Genomic DNA, 27,196 nt, shown 5'->3' with positions numbered 1-27,196 from the left:
AATGAACAGGCTGGGTATGGTGGCTCACGCACTTTGGGAGGCCGAGGCAGGCGCATCACGAGGTCAAGAGTTTGAGACCAGCCTGACCAACATGGGGAAACCCCGTCTCTACTAAAAATACAAAAAGTTTCCGGGTGTGGTGGTGGGCGCCTATAATCCCAGCTACTCAGGAGGCTGAGACAGGAGAATCGTTGAACCCGGGAGGTGGAGGTTGCAGTGAGCTGAGATTGTGCCACTACACTCCAGCCTGGGCCATAGAGTGAGAGTCCATCTCAAAAAAATATGTATATACACACACACAATATATATACAATATACTATATTATATATTATATATACTATATATCATAATATATTTTATATTTAGATATTTTATATATATATATAAATGAATAAACAGGGCATCTGCTCATGAATGCTTAGGCAGTCTGCCTGAATGAAATCTCCATTTGTAGGCAACACACTCTACAGTAATGGCAGGACTGTATCAGGCATAGTTCCTAATGCCCATTTCTGTAGCAAAGTCACCAGTGATTCCTAATTGCCAAAAGTGTATTTTTTTGCGTTAATCCTGCTTGACCACGGCTGTCATATCAACCTGTCGTCCACACCCTTTTCCCTTGGCCTGAATGAAAATGCCCCTTCCTAGCTCCTGGGCCACCGGGACATGATGGTCTCCATCATCTGTTCCTTATCTCTAACCATTTAAGATTAGTGCTCCCCAAGGATGTCTGTTAACCCATTTTCCTTCCCATTCTGCCAGTTTCCCCTGGGGAATCCACACTTCTGGTTTCAACCATCACCTAAATGCTGTGTCCTGACCCACATCCTCATGCTCCCAGGCCATTCTCAGTTCCAGACCTGGGCACCCGGCTTCCTGCAGATGCCTCTCAGTATCTTGCTTTTCTTCCTGCCTCCTCTAAGGCATTCTCAATCCAGCTTCCAGAGGAATCTTCCTAAAACACATCTGACTGTGTGAGCCACACACTGTAGCCCAACCTGACAACTTCTTTTCTATGTTAAGAAAAAGTGTGGCTGGGTGCGGTGGCTCATGCCTGTAATCCCAGCACTTTGCGGGGCTGAGGCTGGCGGATCACGAGGTCAGGAGATCAAGACCATCCTGGCTAACATGGTGAAACCCCATCTCTACTAAAAATACAAAAAATTAGCCGGGCCTGGTGACAGGCACCTGTAGTCCCAGTTACTCGGGAGGCTGAGGCAGGACGATGGCGTGAACCCGGGAGGCGGAGCTTGCAGTGAACCGAGATCGTGCCACTGTACTCCAGCCTGGGCGACAGAGTGAAGACTCCGTCTCAAAAAAAAGAAAAAGTGCACACATTTTGACATCTGATAAAAGTGATGTTTTTCTTAGAAAATTGACTTCTAACTCTTTTTTTTTTTTTTTTTTTTTTTTGAGACGGAGTCTCACTCTGTCGCCGGGGCTGGAGTGCAGTGGCCTGATCTCAGCTCACTGCAAGTTCCGCCTCCCGGGTTCACGCCATTCTCCTCCCTCAGCCTCCCGAGTAGCTGGGACTACAGGCGTCCGCCACCTCGCCCTGCTAGTTTTTTGTATTTTTTAGTAGAGACGGGGTTTCACAGTGTTAGCCAGGATGGTCTCGATCTCCTGACCTCGTGATCCGCCCGTCTCGGCCTCCCAAAGTGCTGGGATTATAGGCTTGAGCCACCGCGCCCGGCCGACTTCTAACTCTTTATAGAAACTTTGCCACAAGGTAGTCTAGGAGTCCCCTTGCTACCTAAGATTTTCGTGGACATGCCCTGTCTGATCATAAAGTACTGTGTGCCGGGCACAGTGGCTCACGCCTGTAATCCCAGCACTTTGGAAGGCCCAGGCGGGCAGATCACTTGAGCCCAGGAATTCAAGACCAGCCTGGACAACATGGTAAAACCCTGTCTCTACAAAAAATATTCAAAAAACAAAATGAACTGGGCATGGTGGAGCACATTTATAGCCCCAGCTACTTGGAGGCTGAGGTGGGAGGATCGCTTAAGCCCAGGAGTCAAGGCTGCAGTGAGCTGAGATCATGCCACTGCATTCCAGCCTAGAGGACAGAGTGAGACCCCGTCTCCAAAAATAAATTAACTAATTAAATAAAGCCTTGTGAAGAATCTGCAGTGGAGCGTAATGTAACCCATAAATCCACTTACCCGGGCGCACACTAACTACAGTGTGTCCCAGTTCATTAGAGTGAAAATCAAGCAAGGGACCACCTCGGCGTGGTAGAGCCTCTCCCTTGCCCTCCAGACCCTGCTCTGTTCTCTGTGTCTGACCATTGACCAGCCATCACTCAGGCACTAGTTGAGAATGCCAATGTCTTTAGTTGTTGTAATTTTAGAAGCACATCATTGCTGGACAAAGTGCCTACCTGTTAATTTTTAAAAGTAATGTTCATCATTTTGAACATTGTTTTCTTTCTTTTTTATTCAACTGACCCTCATGAGGAATTGAACTTGGTTTTCTGAACTGTGTTGGTAATGTTTGAAGGACATAGAAACAGGTGTCATAGGTCTCAAGTGATAAATCACAGTTCTTTAGAAAATATCTTTTTTTTACCCATTCTGGATTTTGAAGTATATACAGATCTCATACCTGAGATTCTTATTGATATGAACTGTTTCAAAACGCATTGATAGCAGAAGATACATACTGTCTTCTAGTCAAGAGGGTAGGGCTATATTTAGTTTAAAACATTTTAATGCATTTTATTTGCTAAATACAAAATTATAATATTCTGTATAACTTTCCAAATTCCATCTGTCCTCCCTTTCCACCGTCTCTTTATATTCAGATGCTTGTCTCTCTAGCTTAAAAATTCATGACTTTGAGAAAATTTGTCTTCATGTTATCTAAACTACTGCACCCCCACACGCTCCCTGTTAAGTGTCTGCATATCTGCGTCTTTCTGTTGTTTTAAAATTCGGTTCTCTGCCTGGGGAGTGGGGTGGTTTGCTTTAAGCTGCTCCACTCTTCTCAGCAGAAAAAGCAATACTTTGTTATGAGGTAGAGTTTTAAGCCAAGCTTTGGCCAGGGTCTTTCCCATTTGGGAGGAGGAGAGTAGGAACAGCAAGTGAGACGAAAATTCTCCTTGAGTTTTAGCTCATTAAAATCTTACCTTGTCCTCGGCGTGGTATTTACTGATTTAAGCATCTAGCACTTTTCCTTTCCAGAAAGAATTAACATCTACGATGCGATCATTGCTAAGCAAGGAGATTTTTGTGTTTTCTCTGTGGAATTAGCTGTTCCCCAGTTGCGGATGAGCACAGCCCACTTTAGAGTTGTGTGTAGGTATGGAGTTGAGGGGTCGGACTGAGATTTCCAAGATTTATAGGTAATGAAAAGAACAGGTTGTATCAAAGACACCACGTGTAGGAAACTAACTGTTCTTAGGGGACTTGTGTGAACCTGTGATCCTTGGCTTTCTCCAAAATGAACATTTCAGCCGTGTTCATATTAACCTCCTTTTTACAGTTGTTTTACCATGTTCTGGTTTTGCTGCTATTCTGCCTGAAAATCTAACAAAATGGTGTTTCTTATCTGCAGAACTGCGACAAAGCTTAAACATTTGCATTTCTCTTGAGGATTACTGTGGTTGAATTTTTGACAGTACTATATATAAATGAAGAAATACAATTTTTTATACAGATGTTTAAAATCCTCTTTCTACTAGAACACTTCTTTCTCCCTAAATATACCATCACCGGGAACTCTAGCTGTTTTTCAGATAGGTGAGGTCTGGCCCACACAGTGGGCTTGCTGGCCTGTATAATGGCACCATCACAATGGTGGCTCAAGGGACAAGATTGCTGGTGATATTGGCTGCACAATTCTTTCTTTTGAGACAGAGTCTCGCTCCATTGCCCAGGCTGGAGTGCAGTGGTGCGATCTTGGCTCACTGCAACCTCCACCTCCCAGGTTCAAGCGATTCTCATTTGGCTGCAAAGTTCTTAGTGAGGTTTAGTGGTATTTTGGCCCGGTGGCACAGAAGAATGGTTATTTAGGCAAGCGTGTTTTGTGTTTGGTTTTGTTTTTTTTTTTTTTTTTGAGACAGGGTCTTGCCCTGTCATCCAGGCTGGAGTGAAGTGGCTTGATCACGGCTCACTGCAGCCATGACCTCCTGGGCTCAAGTGATCCTTCCACCTCTACCTCCGAAGTAGCTAGGACCACAGGCATGCCTCACCACACCTGGCTAATTTTTATTTTATTTTATTTTTGTAAAGATAGGGCCTTCCTATGTTGCCTAATCTGTTCTCAAACTTTTGGGCTCAGGCAGTCTTCCCACCCTGGCCTCCCAAAGTGCTGGGATTACCCAGCATGGCGGCACGAGCCAACATGTCTGGCCTAGGCAAATGTTTTAGTAGGGCTTTCTCTGTTCTTTTTAAGGTGATTAATACAGTTGATTCATACAGTCAGTAGCTGAAAAGCAGGGAATACTGTTTGGCTTATTAGTGGATAATCAATGAATGTTAATACACTTTTTCACTATTCACATGGTCAAATTGATCAAATATTTCCAAGGTGTTAACTTTTAAAGTTGGCTTTGTCAGCTCTATGAAAAGACGTGCATTTACATTTTTATCATGCTCCTCCTCTGTCAGGGGACTTGGATCTGCCCTTGATCTTGGCTTTTCTGTTCATAAACCAAGTAGGACTGTCAAAGGTTTGCTCCCATTATCATCTCTTGTCCCAAGATTTCTAAAAGGCATCAACTGATGCACCCTTTTGCCCAAATAGTGTTAATAGTCCTCAGGCTGAGGAGCTGTCCTGGTTCTTCCACAGGATCTGTAACGATCAGCCTGTAAGCTGAGAATGGATAAGGGTGTCTCCAGCATGTTTATTTGGTGGTTTGGTGGGGGCAGTGGCAGTGGGGATACTTTTGTGTTTCATAATCTGCCCCTCTGTCTGTTTGACGCCAGAGACTCTGTGGTTAGTTTCAGGACATCAAAGTCCACAGGAAAGACAGTGGGGGAAGGGACTGTCAGTCGCCCTCTTTCTGTCTAGGTTCACTAGGATCTCTAAGACTGGATTCACTAGGAGACACAGGACATACCGTAGAGCTATTTGTGTCTGAGAGCCCCAGTTTCCTTGTCTGTTAAATGAGCATAGTAACACCAATCTCACTCATTTGGAATATTCAATGAGGTAATACTTACAACACCTAGCTGACCTATACAATTGTAGCTATTCTCTTCTGCAAGTCTAATATTCCTATTCACCCCTCGCTCCGCATAGGGATCCAGTTTGAAATCATCAGTTGCTCAGTGGGGCTTGGGGAGCTATTCTTTGGTTAAAGTCAGAGCCAACCTCTTTGCCTACCTCTTTGTCTTAATGTCAACTTCCTACCAGACTTGTTCCTCCAGTACTGGATGATCAAAATGCAAATAGGATGGACACGATCAATGCGTTTTGTTGGAGTGGTTGCATTCTTTCTACTTTCTCAGGGCAAAAAAATGAACGGTTGGACAAGAGACTAACCAGGGCCTCAGAGAAAGTGAAATTCTTTCTCAAACTCCTGAAAGTCCTTCCATGGGTATAGTAACAGTTCTATAGCGGTCTCATTGTGATGGTGCCATTATATAGGCCAGCAAGCCCACTGTGTGGGCCAGACCTCATGGCCTTCGTCCTTGTTTTCCTCTTTTTTTTTCTTTGAGACAGGATCTCACTCTGTCTCCCAGGTAGGAGTGCAGTGGTGTGATCTCGGCTCACCGCAGCCTCTGCCTCCTGGGTTCAAGTGATTCTTGTGCCACAGCCTCCTGAGTAGCTGAGATTACAGGCCCCTGCCAGCGTGCCTGGCTAATTTTTGTATTTTTAGTAGAGACATGATTTCACCATGTTGGCCAGTCTGGTCTCGAACTCCTGACCTCATGATCCACCTGCCTCGGCCTCCCTAAGTGCTGGGATTACAGGCGTGAGCCACTGTGCCCGGCTGCCTCATCATTCTTCTTGATATTATAGTTAGTGGTGAAAACATGTAATGATAATCTCCACATGCAGTATGTATGCTGAAGTGACTACCCTGAAGACATTTTTTAAGTCCTATTTTCTTTTCTTTCTAGGATATGATAATCATTTTCTGTTTGTATTAATACATGCTTGAAAGGAATTAGTAAAGCGATTCCATCCTTGTCAGCAGCTTGGAACAAAGCTGTGGATCTGGGATTGTGTTGAACTCATTTGACATCAGTGGTTAGTTGTGTCTTGATGCCTCAGATCAAACTGTGCGTGATTTTTTCTTTCTCCTTTTAGCTTCACGAGGCTGACATTGTGGTCCTAGGCTCACCTAAGCCAGAAGAGATTCCCCTTACTTGGATACAACCAGGAACTACTGTTCTCAACTGCTCCCATGACTTCCTGTCAGGTAAATGTCTTCACATTGGTGTTGAGCCACTGATTAGGTCAGATTGTTCGAAGAAATGTTAACCTTTTCCTAAGAGGGTATGTTTCTGAAATGTTAGCAGTCATCAACATTAGTATATAGGGTAGGAAACTTAGACTGTGGGCTACCTGATAGAACCATGCTGTTGAGCAAAGAGAGACCAAGATGGTGGCTGAGGTGTCTGCTGCCACAGTGAAGTGCCCCCTACTGGCCTCGAGCAGTCAGGTGAGTTGTGACCTCAAGTAGATGATTTGTATGTGTGTGAGGTAAACTAGAAATAGCGGTTTTCACAGTCTCTTAAAAATTAGTAAAATCCTTTCTTCCAAAGAAATCTTTGTGGAATTCCGCTATGTAAAAGCAGATGAGCCGGATTGTCAGGAGGGATGGGAATAGGATCAGTCTCTGTGTCTCCCTGATTTCCCCTTGTGTTGACCCATGAAGCACATCCTTGGAGCCCCAGAGTCATGTCAGAACAGTATGAAAATCACCACTAGATACAGAAACTGTTTTAGGATTGGTCCTGCTATTTGATGGCATTTTGCCAAGGTATCCAGGAATACTCAAGACCACACCAGGCCCACTTTGGGGGCAGCCCAAGCAGTGCCCGCAACGGAGCAGCCAGCAGCCCCGGGATCCAGCAGGAGCCGGCCCAGAGTAGGTTCCTTTTTCCAGTTCATAGAAGGACTGAGGCTAAGAAAGCCTTGGACCACACCCAGCCCCTCAGCAAGTCCCTGAATGGCACAGGTGAGCAAGAGACGATGGCACAGGGAGGCAGAGGAGAGCACCCCTTCCTGATTCCTTCTGGCTTTGGCCTCCAAATGTTCATGCAGAAGAGAGGACTATGCTGAGCTGGGCTGGAGGACGGGGGCAGCTTTTACCCCTAAAGCTGGGCAGAACATGCACCAAGGTTGGCAGCCTCTGCTTGCTCTCCTTCACTTCCACTAGGACCATACTTGAGGCTGAAATCTTGAAACCTTGTAAGCAGCTCCATAAAAGCGTGAGCCCTAGCCAGAGGTTGATACTGACCCTCCTCTCTAGGAAATGTAGCTCCTGCCAGAATTGACGGATCAGATTAAAAACTCCCTGGGGGCTGGAGAGGGTGGAATGGATCAGAGTCCAAGGAAAGAGCCAGAGCTCAGCTGTCGCATTTAGAGCTGTGGCCCTAGCGGCTCTTTTTAACAAACAGAAAGCATGTGCTAAATAACATTTTAAAAATATGTATAGTTTCTTCATATAACTTTTTTTTTTCCCTGAGAAAAACAATGCCTAACCTACTAATAGTAGACAGGGCTTCCTCTGTTGAGAATCCCAGTTAGATTAGGAAAATCAGTTCCAACATTTGTTTCTTGTAAAGAATGTTGCTTTGCTGTAATATTTACTTGCTGTGTTTTATTAAAGTTTTCATGTAGGACAGTTTTGGCACAGTCATGACTAGGGTTAGGAGTTTACTTTGATGTTCTGCTGGAATCTCTTTGAGCTCTGTGGTTACATGACAGTGACATATATTTTGTTAGTGAAAGTGCTTTATTTTTAATAATGTTTCCTTTTAGGACCCTTATTTTTGAAAAAAGTATTCCCTGAAACATTAGATTTCAATGTAATGATTCTCTGGGGGAAAAAGACCAAGGCGTTACAGATGTTCCTCGGGCTTATAAGCAGATAAACCCATCAGAAGTTGAAAATATCATAAGTAAAAAATGGACATTTGTAGATAGGATGGGATGTGAAAACACAAAACATCCAAAAATGCTGGCAGCTTAGTACACTGCAGAGTATTGGTTGTTTAGCCATCTGATTGCATGCCTGACCAGAAACCACGATTTGCTGTCACTGCTGCCCAGTGCCTCAAGACACCCTTGTTCTGTGTACAGCTAGCCTGGGAAAAGATCAAAATTTAAAGCAGTTTCTACTGAATGCATGTCCCTTTCCCACCATCATAAAGTGGAAAAATAGTAAACGAAAAGGTTGTAAATCAGGGATGGTCTGTGTATTTCAAAATGATTCTGTAAGTAGAATTTATTTGAAATTTATCTAGCCCAACTCTAATAGTTTTCTTGTTGGTTTTTGAATGTCCAGTGTCCGGAATAGTACCTGACGCTTAGTAACCACTCTGTGAATTTTTTTTTTTTTTTTCGGAGATAGAGTCTTGCTCTGTCATCCTGGCTTTAATGCAGTGGTGCGATCTTGGCTCACTGCAACCTCCGCCTTCTGGGTTCAAGTGATTCCTCTACCTCAGCCTCCCAAGTAGCTGGGATTACAGGCGCCCACCATCACACCCGTCTAATTTTTGTTTTGTATTTTTAGTAGAGGTGTGGATGCACCATGTTTGCCAGGTTGGTTTCGAACTCCTGACCTCAAGTGATCCACCCACCTCAGCCTCCCAAAGTGCTAGGATTACGGGCGTGAGCCACCGGGCCCAGCTAACTTTGTGAATATTGAGTGTTTAACAAGTTAATAAGCATGACTCAGAATTGTACTCTGCTTGTATTTTTAAGTTAGTGGCATGTTTAGAAACATTTCCTTGAACTTGTCTCCCACTTAAAAATGGGGCTGATGGCCAGGCGCGGTGGCTCACACCTGTAATCCCAGTACTTTGGGAGCCAAGGCGGGTGGATCACCTGAGGTCAGGAGTTTGAGACGCAGGCCGGCCACCATGGTGAAACTCTGTCTCTACTAAAACTGCAAAAAGATTATCTGGGCTTGGTGGCAGGTACCTGTAATCCCAGCTACTCGGGAAGCTGAGGCAGGAGAATGGCTTGAACCCAGGAGGCGGAGGTTGCAGTGAGCCAAGATTGCACCGTTGCACTCCAGCCTGGATGACAAGAGCGAGACTCCTCAAGAAAAAAAAAAAAAGAAGGAAAGAAAAACAAACGGGGCCAACTAGGCAGTCATTGAGATGAAGATGAGGAATGCTATGTTGATGAAACAGATGAACAGTTTCGGGGTGGTGCTGTCCATAATAGCACATTTCTGAATAGTCTACAAGTTTTAATTTTACCAACTTTTTTAGTATGAAAATTTGATCTAGGAATAATGGAGAAAGGTTTTTTCTCCCCTCTTTTTTTCATTATCCCACTACTGTAAAGAAATGAATAAACTCTTTGAAATATTAAAAAGAAAAGAGCTCTTATTTAAACTTAAGATGAGAAGAAGAACTTTTAATAAACTTGTGGCTGGATGAAGGCAGAGTTTTATAATGAAATTTTTATTCTTACCTTCATGGTACAGGGTCCCTCCTCCTTCCCCCCATAAAAATAGATGGGATGTTGTGATTTATGATGAGATAATTCTGTAGAGGCATTTTATGGAATATGTATGGAATCCTAGGAGAGATTTTCCTGATGGCTGATATCCCAGACACAGAGCTCAGAAAACAATTACACTTAGCTAGTTGGTTCTGTTCACTCTACTACTGCATGAGTCCAATGTTTAGATTTTAAAACAAGGAAATTTCAACATTCTGTTTTCTAACTATAAGGGTAACTGCTTTAAAAAAAAAATAAAAAAGACAACCAAAAAAACCTGTTTCTTAGAGAAGGTCTTGCTCTGTTGCCCAGGCTAGAGTACAGTGGCACGATCACCGCCTCAAACTCCTGGGCTCAAGCAGTCCTCCCTCCTCAGCTAATTAAAACAATTTTTTTGTTGTTGTTGAGGCAGGGTTCTCACTGTGTTGCCCAGGCTGGTCTTGAACTCCTGGCCTCAAGTAGTCCTCCCGCCTCCACCTCCAAAAAGTGCTGAGATTACTGGTGTGAACCACCAGGTCAGGCCTAAAGAATTTATTTCAGATGAAAGAAATACACACTGCTCTTGTAGTGCTCTGCTTGCTAAACAGCAGATTTCATCATAAGCACAACCATTTTGTACCCTAAATATTAGGACTTACTGATGTACCAAATGGGACCAAGGAGAAGCTTTTCTTCTGTCTTAGGCTCAGAGAATAGTATCAAAACAGCAACTCTGTGGCTCAGAGTAGTTTATAGCATCATTTTAAGCTAATATATTTCTATTTAGTGTAGAAGAGGGCAAGAGTCCTGGGATGCTGATGTGCCGGCAACCCCCGAAGGACCTTGAGACTTTCCCTCATATGACTCTGAAGGGAGACATTAGAACTTACTGGAGGCTGGGTGTGCTGTGGCTCACACCTGTAATCCCAGCACTTTCAGAAGCCGAGGCCAGTGGATTACTTGAGGTCAGGAGTTCAAGACCAGCCTGAGCAACATGGTGAAACCTCATCTCTACTAAAAATACAAAAGTTAGCCAGGCATGGTGGCAGGCACCTGTAATCCCAGCTACTTGGGAGGCTGGGGCAGAAGAATTGCTTGAACCCAAGAGGTGGAGGTTGCAGTGAGCTGAGATCATGCCATTTCACTCCAGCCTGGGCAGCAAGAGCAAAACTCCATCTCAAAAAGGAAAAAAAAAAAATGTAGTGGAAAGAACATGGACTTTGGAGTCAGGATTAACCTAACTCAAGGAAAAGGGAGTTGTTTGTGTAAAAAAAATTCTTGGCCTGACGTGGTGGCTCATGCCTGTAATCCAAGCACTTTGGGAGGCCGAGGCAGGCGGATCACCTGCGGTAGGGAGTTCAAGACCAGCCTGACCAACATGGAGAAACCCTGTCTCACTAAAAATACAAAATTAACCAGGCGTGTTGGCTCATGCCTGTAATCCCAGCTACTCAGGAGGCTGAGGCAGGAGAATCGCTTGAACCCAGGAGGTGGAGGTTGCGGTGAGCTGAGATCGCACTCCAGCCCAGGAACCAAGAGCAAAACTCCGTCCCCCCCCAAAAAAAAAAAAAAAATTCTTAATTGCATTGCACTTACAGGCTGTGTGACTTTGAGGAAATAAGATCTCTGATGAATTAATAAGATTCCCAATTTATTTGTGGGTAAATTGGGAGGAAGGCTGTTGGGAGGAATGACTGAGATGCTACCTTGAGGCAGTTCCTCTTTGATGGTAGCTGCCGATAAATGCTTGTCCACTTCCTGCATTCCTCCCTCCACTTCCTTGTTGCCATGTCACCTGCACACAAAACAGCTTTCAGACTCCATCTTGGCCCAATTTAATTAGTTCTCAATATAATATATTTAATTTTTTGCTTTTTTTAAAAAAAAGTAAAGGTTCATGCAGCACTGTATAAATTTCCTTGTTAATTTGGTTTCAGTGGTCCAAATTAAGTTATTACTAATAGCTTATTAGTATCAGTTTACTAATATTTTAATTATATGTTTTTTTATCATGTCTTACATTGCATTCTTTTAAAAACTAGTGATATGCTGTCATTTGACAGTAAGATTCAAATAATTTAAAGTAGGAGTGCAACTCTCGAGAACACTGTCACAAAAATTTTACTCAATGATATGTATTAGTCCATTCTCACACTGCTATAAAGAAATAGCTGAGACTAGGTAATTTATAAAGAAAAGAAGTGTAATTGTCTCATAGTTCCATGGACTGTACAGGTAGTGTGATGCTGGCATCTGCTTGGCTTCTGGGAAGGCCTCCGGAAACTCACAGTTATGGTAGAAGGCGAAGGGGAAGCACGTATGTCTTACATGGCCAGAGCAGGAGCAAGAGAGAGGGAGGGCATATTAATCTGTTTTCACACTGTTGATAAAGACATATATGAGACTGGGAAGAAAAAGAGGTTTAATTGGACTTACAGTTCCATGTGGCTGGGGAGGCCTCAAAATTATGGCGGGAGGTGAAAAGCACTTCTTACATGGCGGCGGCAAGAGAAAATGCAGAAGACGCGAAAGTGGAAACCCCTGATAAAACCATCAGATCTCATGAGACGTATTCACTACCATGAGAACAGTATGGGGGAAACTGCCCCCATGATTCAAATCATCTCCCACAGGGTCCCTCCTGCAACACGTGGGAATTATGGGAGTACAATTCAAGATGAGATTTGGGTGGAGACACAGCCAAACCATATTAGAGGAGGAGGTACACACTGCATACTTATAAACAACCAGATCTCAGGATAACTCACTATCATGAGAACAGCACCAAGGGGATGGTGCTAAGCCTTTCATGAAGGGCCACCCTCATGATCCTGTCACCTCCCACCAGGCCCCACCCCCAACACTGGGGATTACAATTCGATATGAGATTTGGTAGAGACACAGAACCAAACCATATCATGATACTCATTTTATTTATTGCATTTTACTTTATATCCTACAAAGTCAATATATGTAACTCAAAAACTGTCTACCAGTGGTTTTTGTTTTTTTTTTTAAGTTCTACCTCTACTGATTTCTGATTTTCAGCTGTTCCTGATTTTAAAACTTCACATTTTGGGGGTAATTTGTTCTCCTAGATGGGAAGAAAATACTTAAGGCTGTGGGCTTGGAGAGTGGTTTTTTGATAAGTAGGATGCCCTTGGCCAGACTCCTTAGAAGCTGAGATGTTTCCACAGAGCCAAGATGGCAGGAAGGCTGAAGAGTTTGCTGCATCCCTCCCACTGCAGTGATTGTTCTGGCAAAGTTCCTAGGGTGGCCTCAGCACTGCTCATGTTAGTGAAAGGGTGGTTCTAATTTCTGAGGAAGTCATGATAACACTTTGGCCTTAAATTTTCTTTTTGCAGAAAGTTTGATTATCATTAGAAGAATGGCCATCTTTTAAAGTGATTCATTGACTTGTCCCTAGAGAAATCATGAGTTAGATGAGTGTTTACTGGGAAGTGAAAAGACCCATCCACGGTTTGGGATGAGATCCTTGTTGGACTGTGATCCCAGGATATTACCCAGGCCCAGACTGTAGACAACCTTCAGATGGAGTCCTGCCTCTACACAGGCAGGGAGTGAAATAATGATTCCCTTTCTCAATTTTCTTTAGCCATGAAATGTATTAAAAATGTATATCTGATTCTGAGCTGCCAGTCTTATTGCTTCAGATTCTCTGGATTCAGAACTTATTTTTATGATATTTTATTTTTTGAGACAGAGTCTTGCTCTGTCATCCAGGCAGGAATGTAATGGCACAACTACAGGCCCACTGCCTCCTGAGCTCAAGTGATCCTCCTGCCCCAGCCCCCAGGTAGCTGAGACTACAGACACATGCCATGATGCCCAGCTAATTTTTGTACCTTTTCTAGAGACGAGGTTTCACCAAGTTGCCCAGGCTGCTCTTGAATTCTTGGACTTAAGCAATCCTCCTGCCTTGGCTTCTCAAAGTGCTGGGGTTACAGGTGTAAGCCACCGCGCCCAGCCTCAATGCAATCTTAAAAATGAATTAGAAAATCTAAGTCCAGGCCAGAGTTATATATAATTAAGAGAGTGTGGGTTTTAAGTTGTGTTTTAAAATTGTATTGTTTTTGGTTGAGCCTGGTGGCTCACACTTGTAATCCCAGCACTTTGGGAGGCTGAAGTGGGCTGATTGCTTGAGCTCACGAGTTCAAGACCAGCCTGGGCAGCATGGTGAAACTCTGCCTCTACAAAAAATACAAAAATTAAGGCCAGGTGCTGTGGTTCATGCCTGTAATCCTAGCACTTTGGGAGGCTGAGGCTGGCAGATCATGAGGTCAGGAGTTTGAGACCAGCCTGGCCAACATGGTGAAACCCTGCCTCTACAAAAAAAATACAAAAACTAGCCAGGCCTGGTGGCATGTGCCTGTAGTCCCAGCTACATGGGAGTCTGAGGCAGAAGAGTCTCTTGAACTCAGGAGGCAGAGGCTGCAGTGAGCTAAGATCACACCACTGCACTCCAGCCTAGGTGATAGAGCAACAGTCCATCTCAAAAACAAAAACAAAAAACAAAAATTAGCCAGGCATTGTGGCATGCTCCTGTAGTCCCAGCTACTTGGGAGGCTGAGGTGGGAAGATGGTTTGAGCCTGGGAGGCAGGGGTTACAGTGAGCTGAGATGGTGCCACTGTACTCTAGCCTGAGTGATCGAGCCAGACCTTATCTCAAAAAAAAATATTGTTTCTAATTACTTGTAATTTTAATTGCTTATAATTAAAAAACAGTAACTAAAAGGATCAAAAGTTAACTTTGCAGATAGTGAACCTTAGCCTACTGTACATAAAAATCAGAAGGCCAAGGCAAGAGGATTGCTTGAGCCCAGGAGCTCAAGACCAGCTTGGGGAACATAGTGAGACCCCTGTCTCTATAAAACAACTTAAAAATTTGCCAGGTGTGATGGCACACCTTTGCGGCCCCAATTACTCAGGAGGCTGAGGTGGGAAGATTGCTTGAGCCTGGGAGGTCAAGGCTGCAATGATCATGATCACGTCACTGCACTCCAGCCTGGGCGACAGAGCAAGACCCTGTCTCAAAAAATAATAACAGGAATAATCAGAAAGCAACACTGTATGTGAATAAAGTCACCTTACTTAGCTACCGGTGGACAGCCTTTGGTGTTTCAAGAACTTAGTTTTTATTCATTCCTGCTTTCGATATTTGTTGACTGTGAGCTTTGGGCTTATCCAGGGTCCGTGAAGAAGAAATGGTTCTTCCTCATCTCAGGCTTTTGTTATTTTGGGGTGTTTTAAATTACTCTGCCATGGTTACTCAATCCGACCCTACTTACCTCTCTCTTCCACAAATTTCTCAAATGTCATTAGTGGTACTCTTTTAACTCTTATGGACTTATTTGCTTTTAACATATATTTTACTCACTTTGAATGGACTTTTGACTAGAAATAGAGGGTAGTGTTGTGTGTACCACCTGCCATCTTGAGCTAGACCCTTTCAAAGAGTTGGTTTTGTTAATTATATCTTCTTACGTGGCTCATTACGCTTGTTGAAATTTGTGAGATGGTTTAGACCAAGCGTGGTTTGGTTTAGACCAAACCACAGCCCGTGGGCCGCATGTAGCCAAGGATAGCTTTGAATGCAGCCCAACACAAATTCATAAACTTTCTTAAAACATGAATTTTTTTTTGCAATTTTTTTTACCTTAGCTCATCAGCTATCATAGTGTTAGTGTATTTTACGTGTGGCTATGGCCCGAGACAATTCTTCTTCTTCCAGTGTGGTCCAGGGAAGCCAAAAGATTATACATCCGTGAAAGCTTTAGATGTACCGGGAATCATACAGCTTTTCAAACTAAAATATCCACACTTTTGCTAAGTTCTGTGCTACGTGACTGAAACAATACCAGGACTTATTTATCTTGTAAACTTGGAAGTGAAATATTCTTCATTCACAAGGGTATTTGTGATTAAATTCTGGGAATATGCATTTGTAAGTTAATACCAGCTTCTGGAATGTTACCTTTTCTTTTTTCTTTTTTAGATTTTTTGAGATGAAGTCTCACTCTGTTGTCCAGGGTGGAGTACAGTGGCATGATCTTGGCTCCCTGCAGCCTCCGGGTCCCAGGTTCAAGCAATACTCTGGCCTCAGCCTCTGAGTAGCTGGGACTACAGACGTCTGCCACCATGCCTGGCTAACTCTTTTTTGTATTTTTGATAGAGACGGGGTTCACCTTGTTGGCCAGGCTGGTCTTGAACTCCTGACCTCAAGTGATCCACCCGCCTCGGCCTCCCAAAGTGCTGGGATTACAGGCGTGAGCCACCGCACTCAGATGCTTTTTCTTATTTCTCCATCACTTAAAATAGAGGAATGAGAGAGGCCCGTTTGTTTTATGTAGTAGTTGGACAAGATCTTAAGTACAGATCTCTAGTGATGAAAACAAAACACAGCAAATCTCTCTCATCCTCTAGACTCTTGGCTTTTGCCTAAATATGATTCATAAAGCTGAAGTGTTTCTAATCTTTAAATAATACCCAAAGGATATGATTTTATGATTACCCAACACCCTAATACAATTTAAGAGTAGAGTGATCCAAAGAAGGAGAAAATAGTGTCTTCAAAAATGTTGCTATTAAAAATATTTCTTTTCTCTAAGGGAGGATGCAGGCTAAAGCATTTTACATGTGTGTTTACTTTTATAAATTTTCTAAGTGAGGGTAGAATTCTTTTTTTTTTTTTTTTTTTTCAGATAGTTTCACTCTTGTTGCCCAGGCTGGATTGCAGTGGTGCAATCTCGGCTCACCACAACCTCCACCTCCCAGGTTCAAGCGATTCTCTTGCCTCAGCCTCCTTAGTAGCTGGGATCACGGATGTGCACCACCACACCCAGCAACTTTTTTTTTTTTTTTTTTTGTATTTTTAGTAGAGATGGGGTTGCACCATGTTGGCCAGGCTGGTCTCGAACTCCTGAACTCAGGTGATCCTCCCACCTTGGCCTCCTAGAGTCCTGAGATTACAGGCGTGAGCCACTATGCCCTGCCAGAAGTGGAATTCTTATCAACATCTTTCTATGTTGATAATCAGTCCCTAACATTAATACCCTAAAATGCAATTTTTTAGTTTTGATGGAAAATTGATTCGAAATTGATTCTATCACTTCTCTTTTTTTTTTTTTTTTTTGAGATGGTATTTTGCTCTTGTTGTCCAGGCTAGAGAGCAATGACACGATCTTGGCTCACTGCAACCTCTGCCTCAGAGAAATGTTCTAGAGAAATGTTCAAGCATTTCTCCTGCCTCAGCCTCCTGAGTAGCTGGGATTATAGGCACGCACCACCATGCCCAGCTACTTTTGTATTTTTAGTAGAGATGGGGTTTCTCCATGTTGGTCAGGCTGGTCTCAAACGCCTGACCTCAGGTGATCTGCCCACCTCGGCCTCCTAAATTATCAAAAAAAGTCTGATTTTTCATGTAACACTTTGACCAGTCTTACCCTATGAATGTTTTCATCCGCCTTCTCACACTTTGCATCCACTAGTGAAAGTGCTTCTATTTTTCTACATATTGTACAGTAAAGATTTTAGAGCCTTCTGGGCCGGGCATGGTGGCTCACACCTATAACCCCAGCACTTTGGGAGGTCAAGGTGAGCAGATCACTGAGGCCAGGAGTTTCAAACCAGGCTAGCCAACATGGTGAAACCCCGTCTCTACTAAAAATACAAAAAGTAGTTGGGAGTGTTGGCAGGTGCCTGTAATCCCAGCTGCTAATAAGGCAGAAGTTACAGGCAGCTGAGATCGCGCCACTGCACTCCAGCCTGGGTAACAGAGAGAGACTCTATCTCAAAAAAAAAAAAAAAAAAATTAGATCCTTCTAATAAGATGAAGCCCACTGTGTCAAAAAATCTAAAGATTAGGATATGAAGTCATTCTGACAGATTATGCTGTGGAATGTATATCCCTGTTCCTTTCTTCTGAGCCTTATTTTCATGTTAATAGTTTAAACTACATACTATATGCCAAGAACTTTATATACCTTATCATATTTCATTTTCACAAAATTTTAGGAGGTTGATATTACTCACACTAATTAACAGGCCCAACATCACAATTTCTAGCAAGACGAAGAGGTATGCTTTTAATGCTAGTCTGACTCTGAATTCTGTGGCCTAATCTGCAGTCTATGTTGCATCCACATTAAGTGTTTTAAATGTTCACTATGAATTCTCTTGAGCTATTTATTTCTATCTCTAATTATGCCATATTTTAAAAATCACAGTGATACTTGGGCTTGTGTGAAGAGATAGTGTGTCTAGATGTTTCTTCCTGGCTCAGTGTGAGGTATGATTTTCCAAAGCACTTGGTGTGCTTCATAACATTTTTAAAACCCACTTATCGCAGGTTAATAACTTAGATGACTTTTTTTTTTTTTTCTTGAGATGGAGTCTTGCTATGTCACCCAGGCTGGAGTGCAGTAGCGTGATCTTGGCTCACTGCAACCTCCACCTTCCAGGTTCAAGCAATTCTCCTGCCTCAGTCTCCCGAGTAGCTGGGACTACAGGTGCACACCACCATGCCCAGCTGATTTTGTATTTTTAGTAGAGATGGGGTTTTGCCATGTTGGCCAGGCTTGTCTTGAACTCCTGACCTCAGGTGATCCACTTGCCTTGGCCTCCCAAAGTGCTGGGATTACAGGCGTGAGCCACTGCACCTGGCTGGATGGCCATTTCTCTAATGTAAAATGTGAAGCAGGCCCAGTGGAGGGTCCCAGGGCTGTACCAGAGGTGACCAGCCTGCAGCCATGCCCTGACATCCTGACTTCCTTGATGAAAAATGAGCCCATTATTCAGTGTGCTGGCTGTTTGCAAGGAGCAATGGGTTAGAAATGACAATGTGCTGAAAGTCTTTTTTTCCCTCCAATTGTTTACAGGGAAGGTTGGGTGTGGCTCTCCGAGAATACATTTTGGTGGACTCATTGAGGAAGATGATGTGAGTCTCCTTGCTGCAGCTCTCCGAATTCAGGTTTGTTCGACATAGCTGTCTGAGAAATCTTGAGTTTGGAAGTTTGATTAATAGTTGCTAACATTTTACAAGTGGTTTCTGTTTACCAGGTACAGTGTTAAACACTTCATACACACAGTGTTAGGCCTATTTCATAAATGAAGAAATGGTGATTTTGAAAAATGAAGTGAGTTGCCTGTGATCACATGGCATATGTGGGGCAGGGATCCATACTGGGGACTGTGTGTATGTTATCTTGTGCTGTGTAATAAACTATCTCACAATTTAGTAACTGGAGCAACAAGGCATTTATTATCTCACAGTTTCTTCAAATCAGAGATTTGGCAGTAGATTAACAGATTAGGTGGTATGTTAGTCCATTTTTGCATTGCTATAAAGAAATACCAGCTACTCGGGAGGCTGAGGCAGGAGGATTGCTTGAACCCAGGAGACAGAGGTTGCAGTGAGCTGAGATTGCACCACTGAACTCCAACCTGGGTGACAGAGGGAGACCGGAAAAAAAAAAAAAAAAGGAAAAGAAAAGAAATACCCAAGACTGTGGTTAACTTAGAAAGAAAACAGATTAAATTGGCTCACCGTTCTTTTTTTTTCCTCCTTGAAATGGAGTCTCGCTTTGTCACCCAGACTGGAGTACAGTGGTGCAATCTTGGCTCACTACAACCTCCACCTCCCGGGTTTAAGCGATTCTCATGCCTCAGCCTCCCGAGTAGCTGGGATTACAGGCACTCACCATCACACCAAGCTAATTTTTTGTATTTTTAGTAGAGACAGGGTTTCACCATGTTGGCCAGGCTGGTCTCAAACTCCTGGCCTTGTGTGATCTACCCGCCTCGGCCTCCCAAAGTGCTGGGATTACAGGCATGAGCCACCGCGCCTGACCTGGTTCACAGTTCTGCAGGCCTTACGGGAAGCATAACACAGGCATCTGCTTCTGGAGAGGCCTCTCCAAGCTTCCAATAATGGCAGAAGGTGAAGGGAAAGCAGGCATCTCACAAGGTGCGAACAGGAGCAGGGAGTGAGGGAGTGGTGCTATATACCTTTAAACGACCAGATCTCATGAGAACTCACTCATTATCATAAGGATGCTACCAATGGGGATGATGCTAAACCATCATGAGAAACCAGCCCTTGTGATCCCATCACCTCCCACGAGGCCCCACCTCTAACACTGGGGATTACATTTCAAGATGAGATTTGGGCAGGGACACACATCCAAACTATATCAGATGGTTTGGGCTCAGGAGCTCTCATGCATTTGAAGTGAAGATGTCAGCTGGGGCTACAATCATCTGAGGGGTTGACTGGGGCTGGAGGATCTCTTTCCCAGATGGCGTACTCACATGGCTGTGGGCATGTGTATTTCATTCCTCATTGGCCATCAGCAGATGCCGTGCTTCCTCATCATGTCCACCTCTCTGTAGGGCTGCTCACAGTGTGGCAGCTGACTTCCCCCAGTATAAGCAATCCAAGGGAGGGAACCAGAAGGAGTCTTGCAGTATGGATGACCTAGGCTCTGACATCATGTGCCGCCACTTCCTTTAATCCTGTTTGTTAGAAGTATATCACTAAGTCCGGTTCATATTCAAGAGAAGGAGAATTGTCCTCACCTCTTCAAGACAGAAGTATTAAAGTATTTGTAGGCATTTTCAAACCATCACCACCTGTGTGACCTAAAGGCGAAGGTCACCAGTGTTCCACCATATAAGCTGAGTGTTCTCATAGTGCTGGAGCCTGCAGTGACGGTGGCCTCTGGCAGTGACATTTAGTTCATATCTTTCTTCTGTACAGGGTAATACACAACTCGTTGCCTCAAAATGGGTCATTATACATTTTTGTAAGGATTATAAGTTACATTTCCATCAAAGCCAAATTTTGTTTTTATTTATTTTTATTTCATTTACTTATAATTTATATGCATACATAGCACTACTCAGTAATTCAATTTTCTTGTTCTTTTATACCAACTACAGAAGGATGGTATTTGGAAGCTGAGCATCCAAGCTGATCATTCATGCAGTCTTGTATTTTCTTCATTTTTCTTTTCTAAATCAGATGACGAACTTATTCAGTATAAGTTTATCCATGTATGTGATGTCTTTTGTGAAGACTTAATCTATTTTATTTATTTATTCATTCATTGATTTATTTTATTGAGACAGGTGTCACCCAGGCTGGAATGCAGTGGCACGATCTCAGTTCACTGTAGCCTGCACCTCCCAGGTTCAAGCAATTCTCCTGCCTCAGCCTCCTGGGTAGCTGGGATTACAGGCACATGCCACCACACCCAGCTAATTTTTTTTTGAGATGGAGTTTCGCTCTTGTTGCCCAGGCTGGAGTGCAATGGTGCAATCTCGGCTCACCGCAACCTCTACCTCCTGGGTTCAAGCTGCAGCCTCTCGAGTAGCTGGGATTACAGGCATGCGCCACCATACCCAGCTAATTTTGTATTTTTAGTAGAGACAGGGTTTCTCCATGTTGGTCAGGCTGGTCTTGAACTCCCGACCTCAGGTGATCTGCTTGCCTTAGCCTCCCAAAGAGGATTACAGGCGTGAGCCACTACGCCCAGCCTAATTTCTGTATTTTTAATAGAGACAGGGTTTCACCATGTTGCCCAGGCTGGTCTTGAATTCCTGCCCTCAAGTGATCTGCCCGCCTCGGCCTCCCAAAGTGCTGGGATTACAGGCATGAGCCACCTCACCTGGCCTATTTATTCATTTATTTTTAAAGAGACAGAATCTCAGCTAGGATGAAGTGCAGTGGTATGGTCTTGACTCACTGGAGCCTCAAACTTCTGGGCTCAAACAATCCTCCCACCTCAGCCTCCCGAGTAGCTGGGATTATAGGTGCATGTCACCACACCTGGATTTTTTAATAGTGTATTTTCTCACATTTTCCTGTTTTTCTTTTTTAAATTTAACAAAAACAATGAACATAGTCAGAAGTTCTGGCCTGTGACTTGATATAACCCTGGACGTACATTGTAAAAAACATTCTCAGATTCATTGCTGTAAGTATGAAGAGCTAATAGTCTGCAAGGGAACTATAGAATTAAGCTGGATCATCAAGAAGTTCATGTGTGCATATTTAAGAAACAAAGCAGCTTCTTTTAATACTATCAAACTCTTCAGTACGGTATTGAATAGTCGTATATTCTAACTAGGCATGCAGGTTTTCACATTTTCCTTTTTAAGAAAAACCTACAAACCTAGTTACACGTGAATAAAAATATTCCTAATATCCCCTTGACTTATTGTACAACTCGATAATCTTATTTTGTAACATCCACAAACAATATTTCCATGGTTTAAGTGCGTGCCCTGTCAGCTTTTACGATTCTAACATGTTTTCCTCTCTCTCCCTGCTGAAGAATATGGTCAGCAGTGGAAGGAGATGGCTTCGTGAACAGCAGCACAGGCGGTGGAGACTTCACTGCTTGAAACTTCAGCCTCTGTCCCCTGTGCCAAGGTAACACTGGTGATTTATTTATACTGATGTCAGCTCAGCACAGTGCCTTAGACCCAGTTAGTCATGGAGGAGAAGCACAACTCATGCTACTGTAGTTTTGATAGTAGATAATTTTCTCTATTCATTAAATTGCCACCCTATTTTCTCTATTGTAAATTCTCCAAAATTAAATCTAATGAATGTATTACTGTGTTCTGTCAGTTCTAAAAAGGCATATTTTAAAAATATCAATATTTTCTATATTAAATGGCAGTTTTTTAATGACGTTTTAAAACTAATTTGTATTAACTAATTTAATTTCAATGATATTTCCTATATTTAATGGCAGTGGGTTTTTTCCTTTTTTTTTTTTTTTTTTTTTTTTGAGATGGAGTCTTGCTCTGTTGCCCAGGCTGGAGTGCAGTGGTGCAATCTCGGCTAACTGCAACCTCCACCTCCCAGGTTCAAGCGATTCTCCTGCCTCAGCCTCCCGATCGGGTAGCTGAGATTACAGGTGCACGCCACCACACCCAGCTAATTTTTGTATTTTTAGTAGAGACAGGGCTTTTGCCATCTTGGCCAGGCTGGTCTCAAACTCCTGACCTCAGGTGATCTGCCCACCTCAGTCTCCGAAAGTGTTGGGATTACAGGCGTGAGCCACCATGCCTGGCCTGGCAGTGTTTTTTCTTCTTAATGGTCCATGAAATCATGGTTTTAAATCTGATAAAATATGGTAATGTAATATTTGGAATATGCTTTTCAGTGTCAGAAATGCCCAACGCATATATATCCGCCTGGTCTTAAGGGCCATGTAAGTTTCTACTCTGGGGATAAATGATCACCCAAACCAAACATTCCACGTGGCAACTGAGCTCAGCTTTCTTTAGAACAATCTGATAGGATAGTCTGTGTTCGTCTAGGTGGGTATTTTCCTCAGAGTGCTCTTTGATGAAGTCTAAGCTACATATTTTATCTGTAAATTTGGAAATATAAACCGTAGGTCATAGTCTCAGCACGTGGTTTAGAATGATTGGGTAGGGATGACATCTGAAACAGCCGCATTTTCCAGTCTGATGATGAGTCATCTGTGTCTGTCCCACTCCAAGCAATTGGCCCTACCCCCGTTATCCAGGTGTGCATAATGCCAGGTGTGCATCCCCAGGTAATCTCATCTAGCAATGTTGGAATGCACAGAGTGCAGAGGAGATAAAACCCCTCTGGTAACTGACTCTTTTTTTTTTTTTTTTTTTTTTTTTTGAGACAGAGTCTTGCTCTGGTCTTGAACTCCTGACCTCAGGTGTTCCACCCACCTCGGCCTACCAAAGTGCTGGGATTACAGGCATGAGCCACCGCACCGAGCCTGACTCATTTTTTACCTGATAACCAGTTGCTTTATAGAATTGAACTCCATTTCCTTGGGTGGTCAGATGAACACCCTGGTTCAGTTCTACCCACCAGGAGGGTGTGACCCTCTTGGACATGTTTTCATCCCTGCAATAGACAAAACATCTCAATTATGTTCTCTATTCATTAATTATGTAAGTTGCAATGAGGAATGTTATTTCTGTAATATCATCCCTGGGCTTGTGCAATCTGTTTCATAAAATATCTTATTTTAGAGTTATTTATGTTGTTATAAGACCTTAGATTTTGAAAGCAAATCAATAATTTCTACCTACAAAGTGGTAAAAAAGATTAAGATAGATTTCACCAAATTGTGTACCAAAGTTTCAAAGTAAATTCTTCTTGTTTAACCAATAATTTGGTTAAATAATTAAACCCTTTTCTCCCCCAAGAAGAATTCACTTTGAAATCATTGATTTCTAGACCCACGGGGCAAAGAGAAGCAAGCTGAGTAGTTTATAAATCACCCAAAAAATCGCGATGGTGTCTCTATGACCCTTTAGTAAAAAGGAAACCTTACAGGTGTTTGGTTTGTTTTGTTTTTAAGACAGAGCCTTGTTCTGTTGCCCAGGCTGGAGTGCAGTGGCTTGATCTCTGCTCATCGTAACCTTCACCTTCTGGGTTCAAGCGAGGACATCTGGCTAATTTTTGTATTTTTCGTAGAGACAGGGTTTCACCATGTTGGCCAGGCTGATCTCGAACTCCTGAGCTCAAGTGACCTGCCCTCCTGTGCTCCCAAAGTGCTGGGCTTACAGGCATGAGCCACCATGCCCGGCCTGTTTTGTTTTTGTTTGTTTGTTTGTTTTTTGAGACAGAGTCTCCCGCTGTCGCCCAGGCTGGAGTGCAGTGGTGTGATCTCAGCTCACCTCAACCTTCACCTCCCGGGTTCAAGTGATTATCCTGCCTCGGCCTCCCGAGTAGCTGAGACTACAGGTGCAACCACCACACCTGACTAATTTATTTGTATTTTTAGTAGAGATGGGATTTTGCTGTGTTGGCCAGGCTGGTCTCAAACTCATGGACTCAAGTGATCCTCCTGCCTTGGCCTCCCAAAGTGCTGGGATTATAGGTGTGAGCCACTGTGGCCTGCCAAAAGCTTACACACTCTTCAATTTAGGAGATTGTGGGAAGAGAGAGACAGAAAAAAAGTTATGACCAGGAAGGCAAAACAAAGTGGGAGGCTAGAAAGGAAAGGTTGGATGGGTGGAGGCCTGGAAAGGAATACTCAGCGGCCTGTGGGGGGATTACCTGAACTCCTAGTTTCTGTGGTGCCCTTTGGAGAAATCTGGGTGGAGGTGTGTTTGCTGTTACCTCTTACCCCAGGTCAGGCCCCCACAGGATCCTGGAGGAGAGTCTAGGGTGGTCTGAACACTGAGGGTAGATTGCCCGCTGTAACTACAGAAACAGGACCAAGGGGCTGACTAAAGTCCACTGAGGGGGTTGATCTGCCCACCGAAGGAAAGCAGATCACAACAAAAATAAGTGTTCCGGGGTGAGTGAAGGAATAGCTGTCCTCTCTGATGCAACCTTTAAGGGCAGTTCCCTGCTGCGTGGTCTCCCTAGGTTAGTCTTGCTGCTGAGGGAACAGGTGCGCCTTCCATCTCTCACTCTCAGACACATGAAGGGCCTGACTCCCCAGCAAAGAAATGACTGAGCACATGAGCCCCAGAGGGGGCTCTTCCTGAAGAGTCCAGCATTACACATGCTGGTATCCAGACCACTCCTGTAAGACAAGCAGTGGTGGCCAGTGAAATAGAAGAGTTCAGTTAGGTGCACTCTGTAGGTGTAGGAACACTCTGGAGTTCCTACAATTTCCTGTCTGAACTTGGGCTCAGGGCACTAGGTCCTTTTACCGACAGTTATGTAATTAATAAAATATTTTGAAATATGGTTTTAGACTGTAAATAGAGAGAGGGGAAGTGTGGACACAGATAAAACAAAATAGCATTTCCACATTTTTTCTTTTTTTTTGTACTTAATCTCTAATGTGATAGTAATGTTCACATTTTTGAATAGCCAAGAGAAACATGTGGCCAGCCCAATCGGAGATTATTATACAACGACCTTCTATTCATGGCTAATGAATACCGTGATGGCCCACACAGCATTTGCTCTGTAGTCGAATCACACTTGCAGGAAGGCTTTGGACACATTGTAAAACACAGTTCTTCTCTGTATGCCGTAGGTGTTATACTTCCACCTGGACACAAGTTTAGGATCTTTGTGAGTTTTTCGGAGTTGCATTTCTAAAATGATGCACTATTTTCTCATACACACTAATTGTTAGCAGTTGTGCTTATTACTGCCTGGGAGGAAGGACCCCAAAGCAATTGCATTGATTTCATTGTTGGCGTGATGTGAGGCTGTTTTCACTCCAGTTACAACCACCTAAGCTGAGAAGCCTCTTCTCTCTTTTGTGTTGTCTTTCCCCTCAGTGACATTGAGATTTCAAGAGGACAAACTCCAAAAGCTGTGGATGTCCTTGCCAAGGAGATTGGATTGCTTGCAGATGAAATTGAGATCTATGGCAAAAGCAAAGCCAAAGTACGTTTGTCTGTGCTAGAAAGGCTAAAGAATCAAGCAGATGGGAAATACGTCTTAGTTGCTGGGTAAGACTTAGTTGCTGGTAACATCCACTTGACCAAGCAGACATCTTTACAAAACTCTTCCCTATACCCTTGTCCTTGTACCCCTCAATCCATCCTATTCTCACGTTTGACATTTTGTCCATTTCATTTGGGATTTCTCTATTTGGTGTGAGGTAAGTTTTTATTTTCAGTGCAGAGCAAATTAGTCAACTCTACAAAATATAAAGTCAAACAAGTTGCAGTGCTTTATCGTTTGTTACTCATATTATGCTGTTATTACCCCTGCTCCCCCTTGGCTTTTTTAATTTCATTTTTCATTATAAAAATCAAGATAGGAATTGAAAGTAAAATATTTTGAACTCAGTTTGTTTTGTGCGTTCTACTTGAAATATTTTAATGGAAAAGGTACAGATAATCGTATGAAACATGTTTTCCTGTTAATATCCTTGATCTTACTGATATATTCACATTACAAAAGCTCATTATTTCCCTTCTTCTGCATTTCAGAACTAATGTTGAGCCATTTTCATTTGTGTTGGTTATTTTATAAAAGACAAATTCATAGTTTTTATGAAAAGGAGTGTTTGCCTTTTTCCTCTTTAAAAAAAGAAGTACATTCACTAGTTGAAAAGATGATAGAAAGCAAGGGATTTCAAATATTTATTCAATGTGACCTGAGGGAACATCATGAGACCATATAAATTCCTTTGTTGCCTTGAAATTTCATTTCAGTGACTATTGCTTGTGATGTATAGGCCAAGGCTTCAGGCACAAAAACCTGTTTGTCAGGCAGAGACATTTCTTGTAACTGGAATTGACTCCTAGGTAATTTATTTTTATATATTTAATTATTAATATAAATGCTTTTTTCTTTATTTCTTTTTCTGGTTATAAAAACAATGAAGTTTCATTGTAGAAATATTCTAAAAAATTCAGAAAACAGAAGTAAAAAAGCAAACATCCCAAACCCAAGCACTCAGAGGAAACAACTATTGGCCTGCGAGGACTGTTTTGATGCTGCTGGAGTCTCAGCCATGAGATCACACTTGCATGCTATTCTGTAAGCAACCTGATTATTCGAGCATATGTGATATACTGAGCTCCATATGAGTAAATATTGAGCTATGTTACCATTTTTCATGACAACATAACATT

General features: G+C 43.0%; 1 protein-coding gene across 3 annotated transcripts in view; it reads left to right on the top strand.

Moving 5' to 3' along the window:
- Positions 1–27,196, top strand: part of MTHFD1L (methylenetetrahydrofolate dehydrogenase (NADP+ dependent) 1 like) — a 235,102-nt gene that overhangs the window by 34,290 nt on the left and 173,616 nt on the right. For all 3 annotated transcript variants that reach the window (XM_030929150.1, XM_030929149.1, XM_030929151.1), the window contains exons 8-11: positions 6,263–6,374; positions 18,514–18,605; positions 21,973–22,070; positions 25,889–26,062. In XM_030929150.1, the coding sequence (XP_030785010.1) occupies positions 6,263–6,374; positions 18,514–18,605; positions 21,973–22,070; positions 25,889–26,062 (476 nt within the window). The remainder of the gene's footprint in view (positions 1–6,262; positions 6,375–18,513; positions 18,606–21,972; positions 22,071–25,888; positions 26,063–27,196) is intronic.

The sequence above is a fragment of the Rhinopithecus roxellana genome, chromosome 4 (assembly GCF_007565055.1).
Source record: "Rhinopithecus roxellana isolate Shanxi Qingling chromosome 4, ASM756505v1, whole genome shotgun sequence".
NCBI lineage: Eukaryota > Metazoa > Chordata > Mammalia > Primates > Cercopithecidae > Rhinopithecus > Rhinopithecus roxellana.
This window is presented reverse-complemented; position numbering and strand designations above follow the sequence as displayed.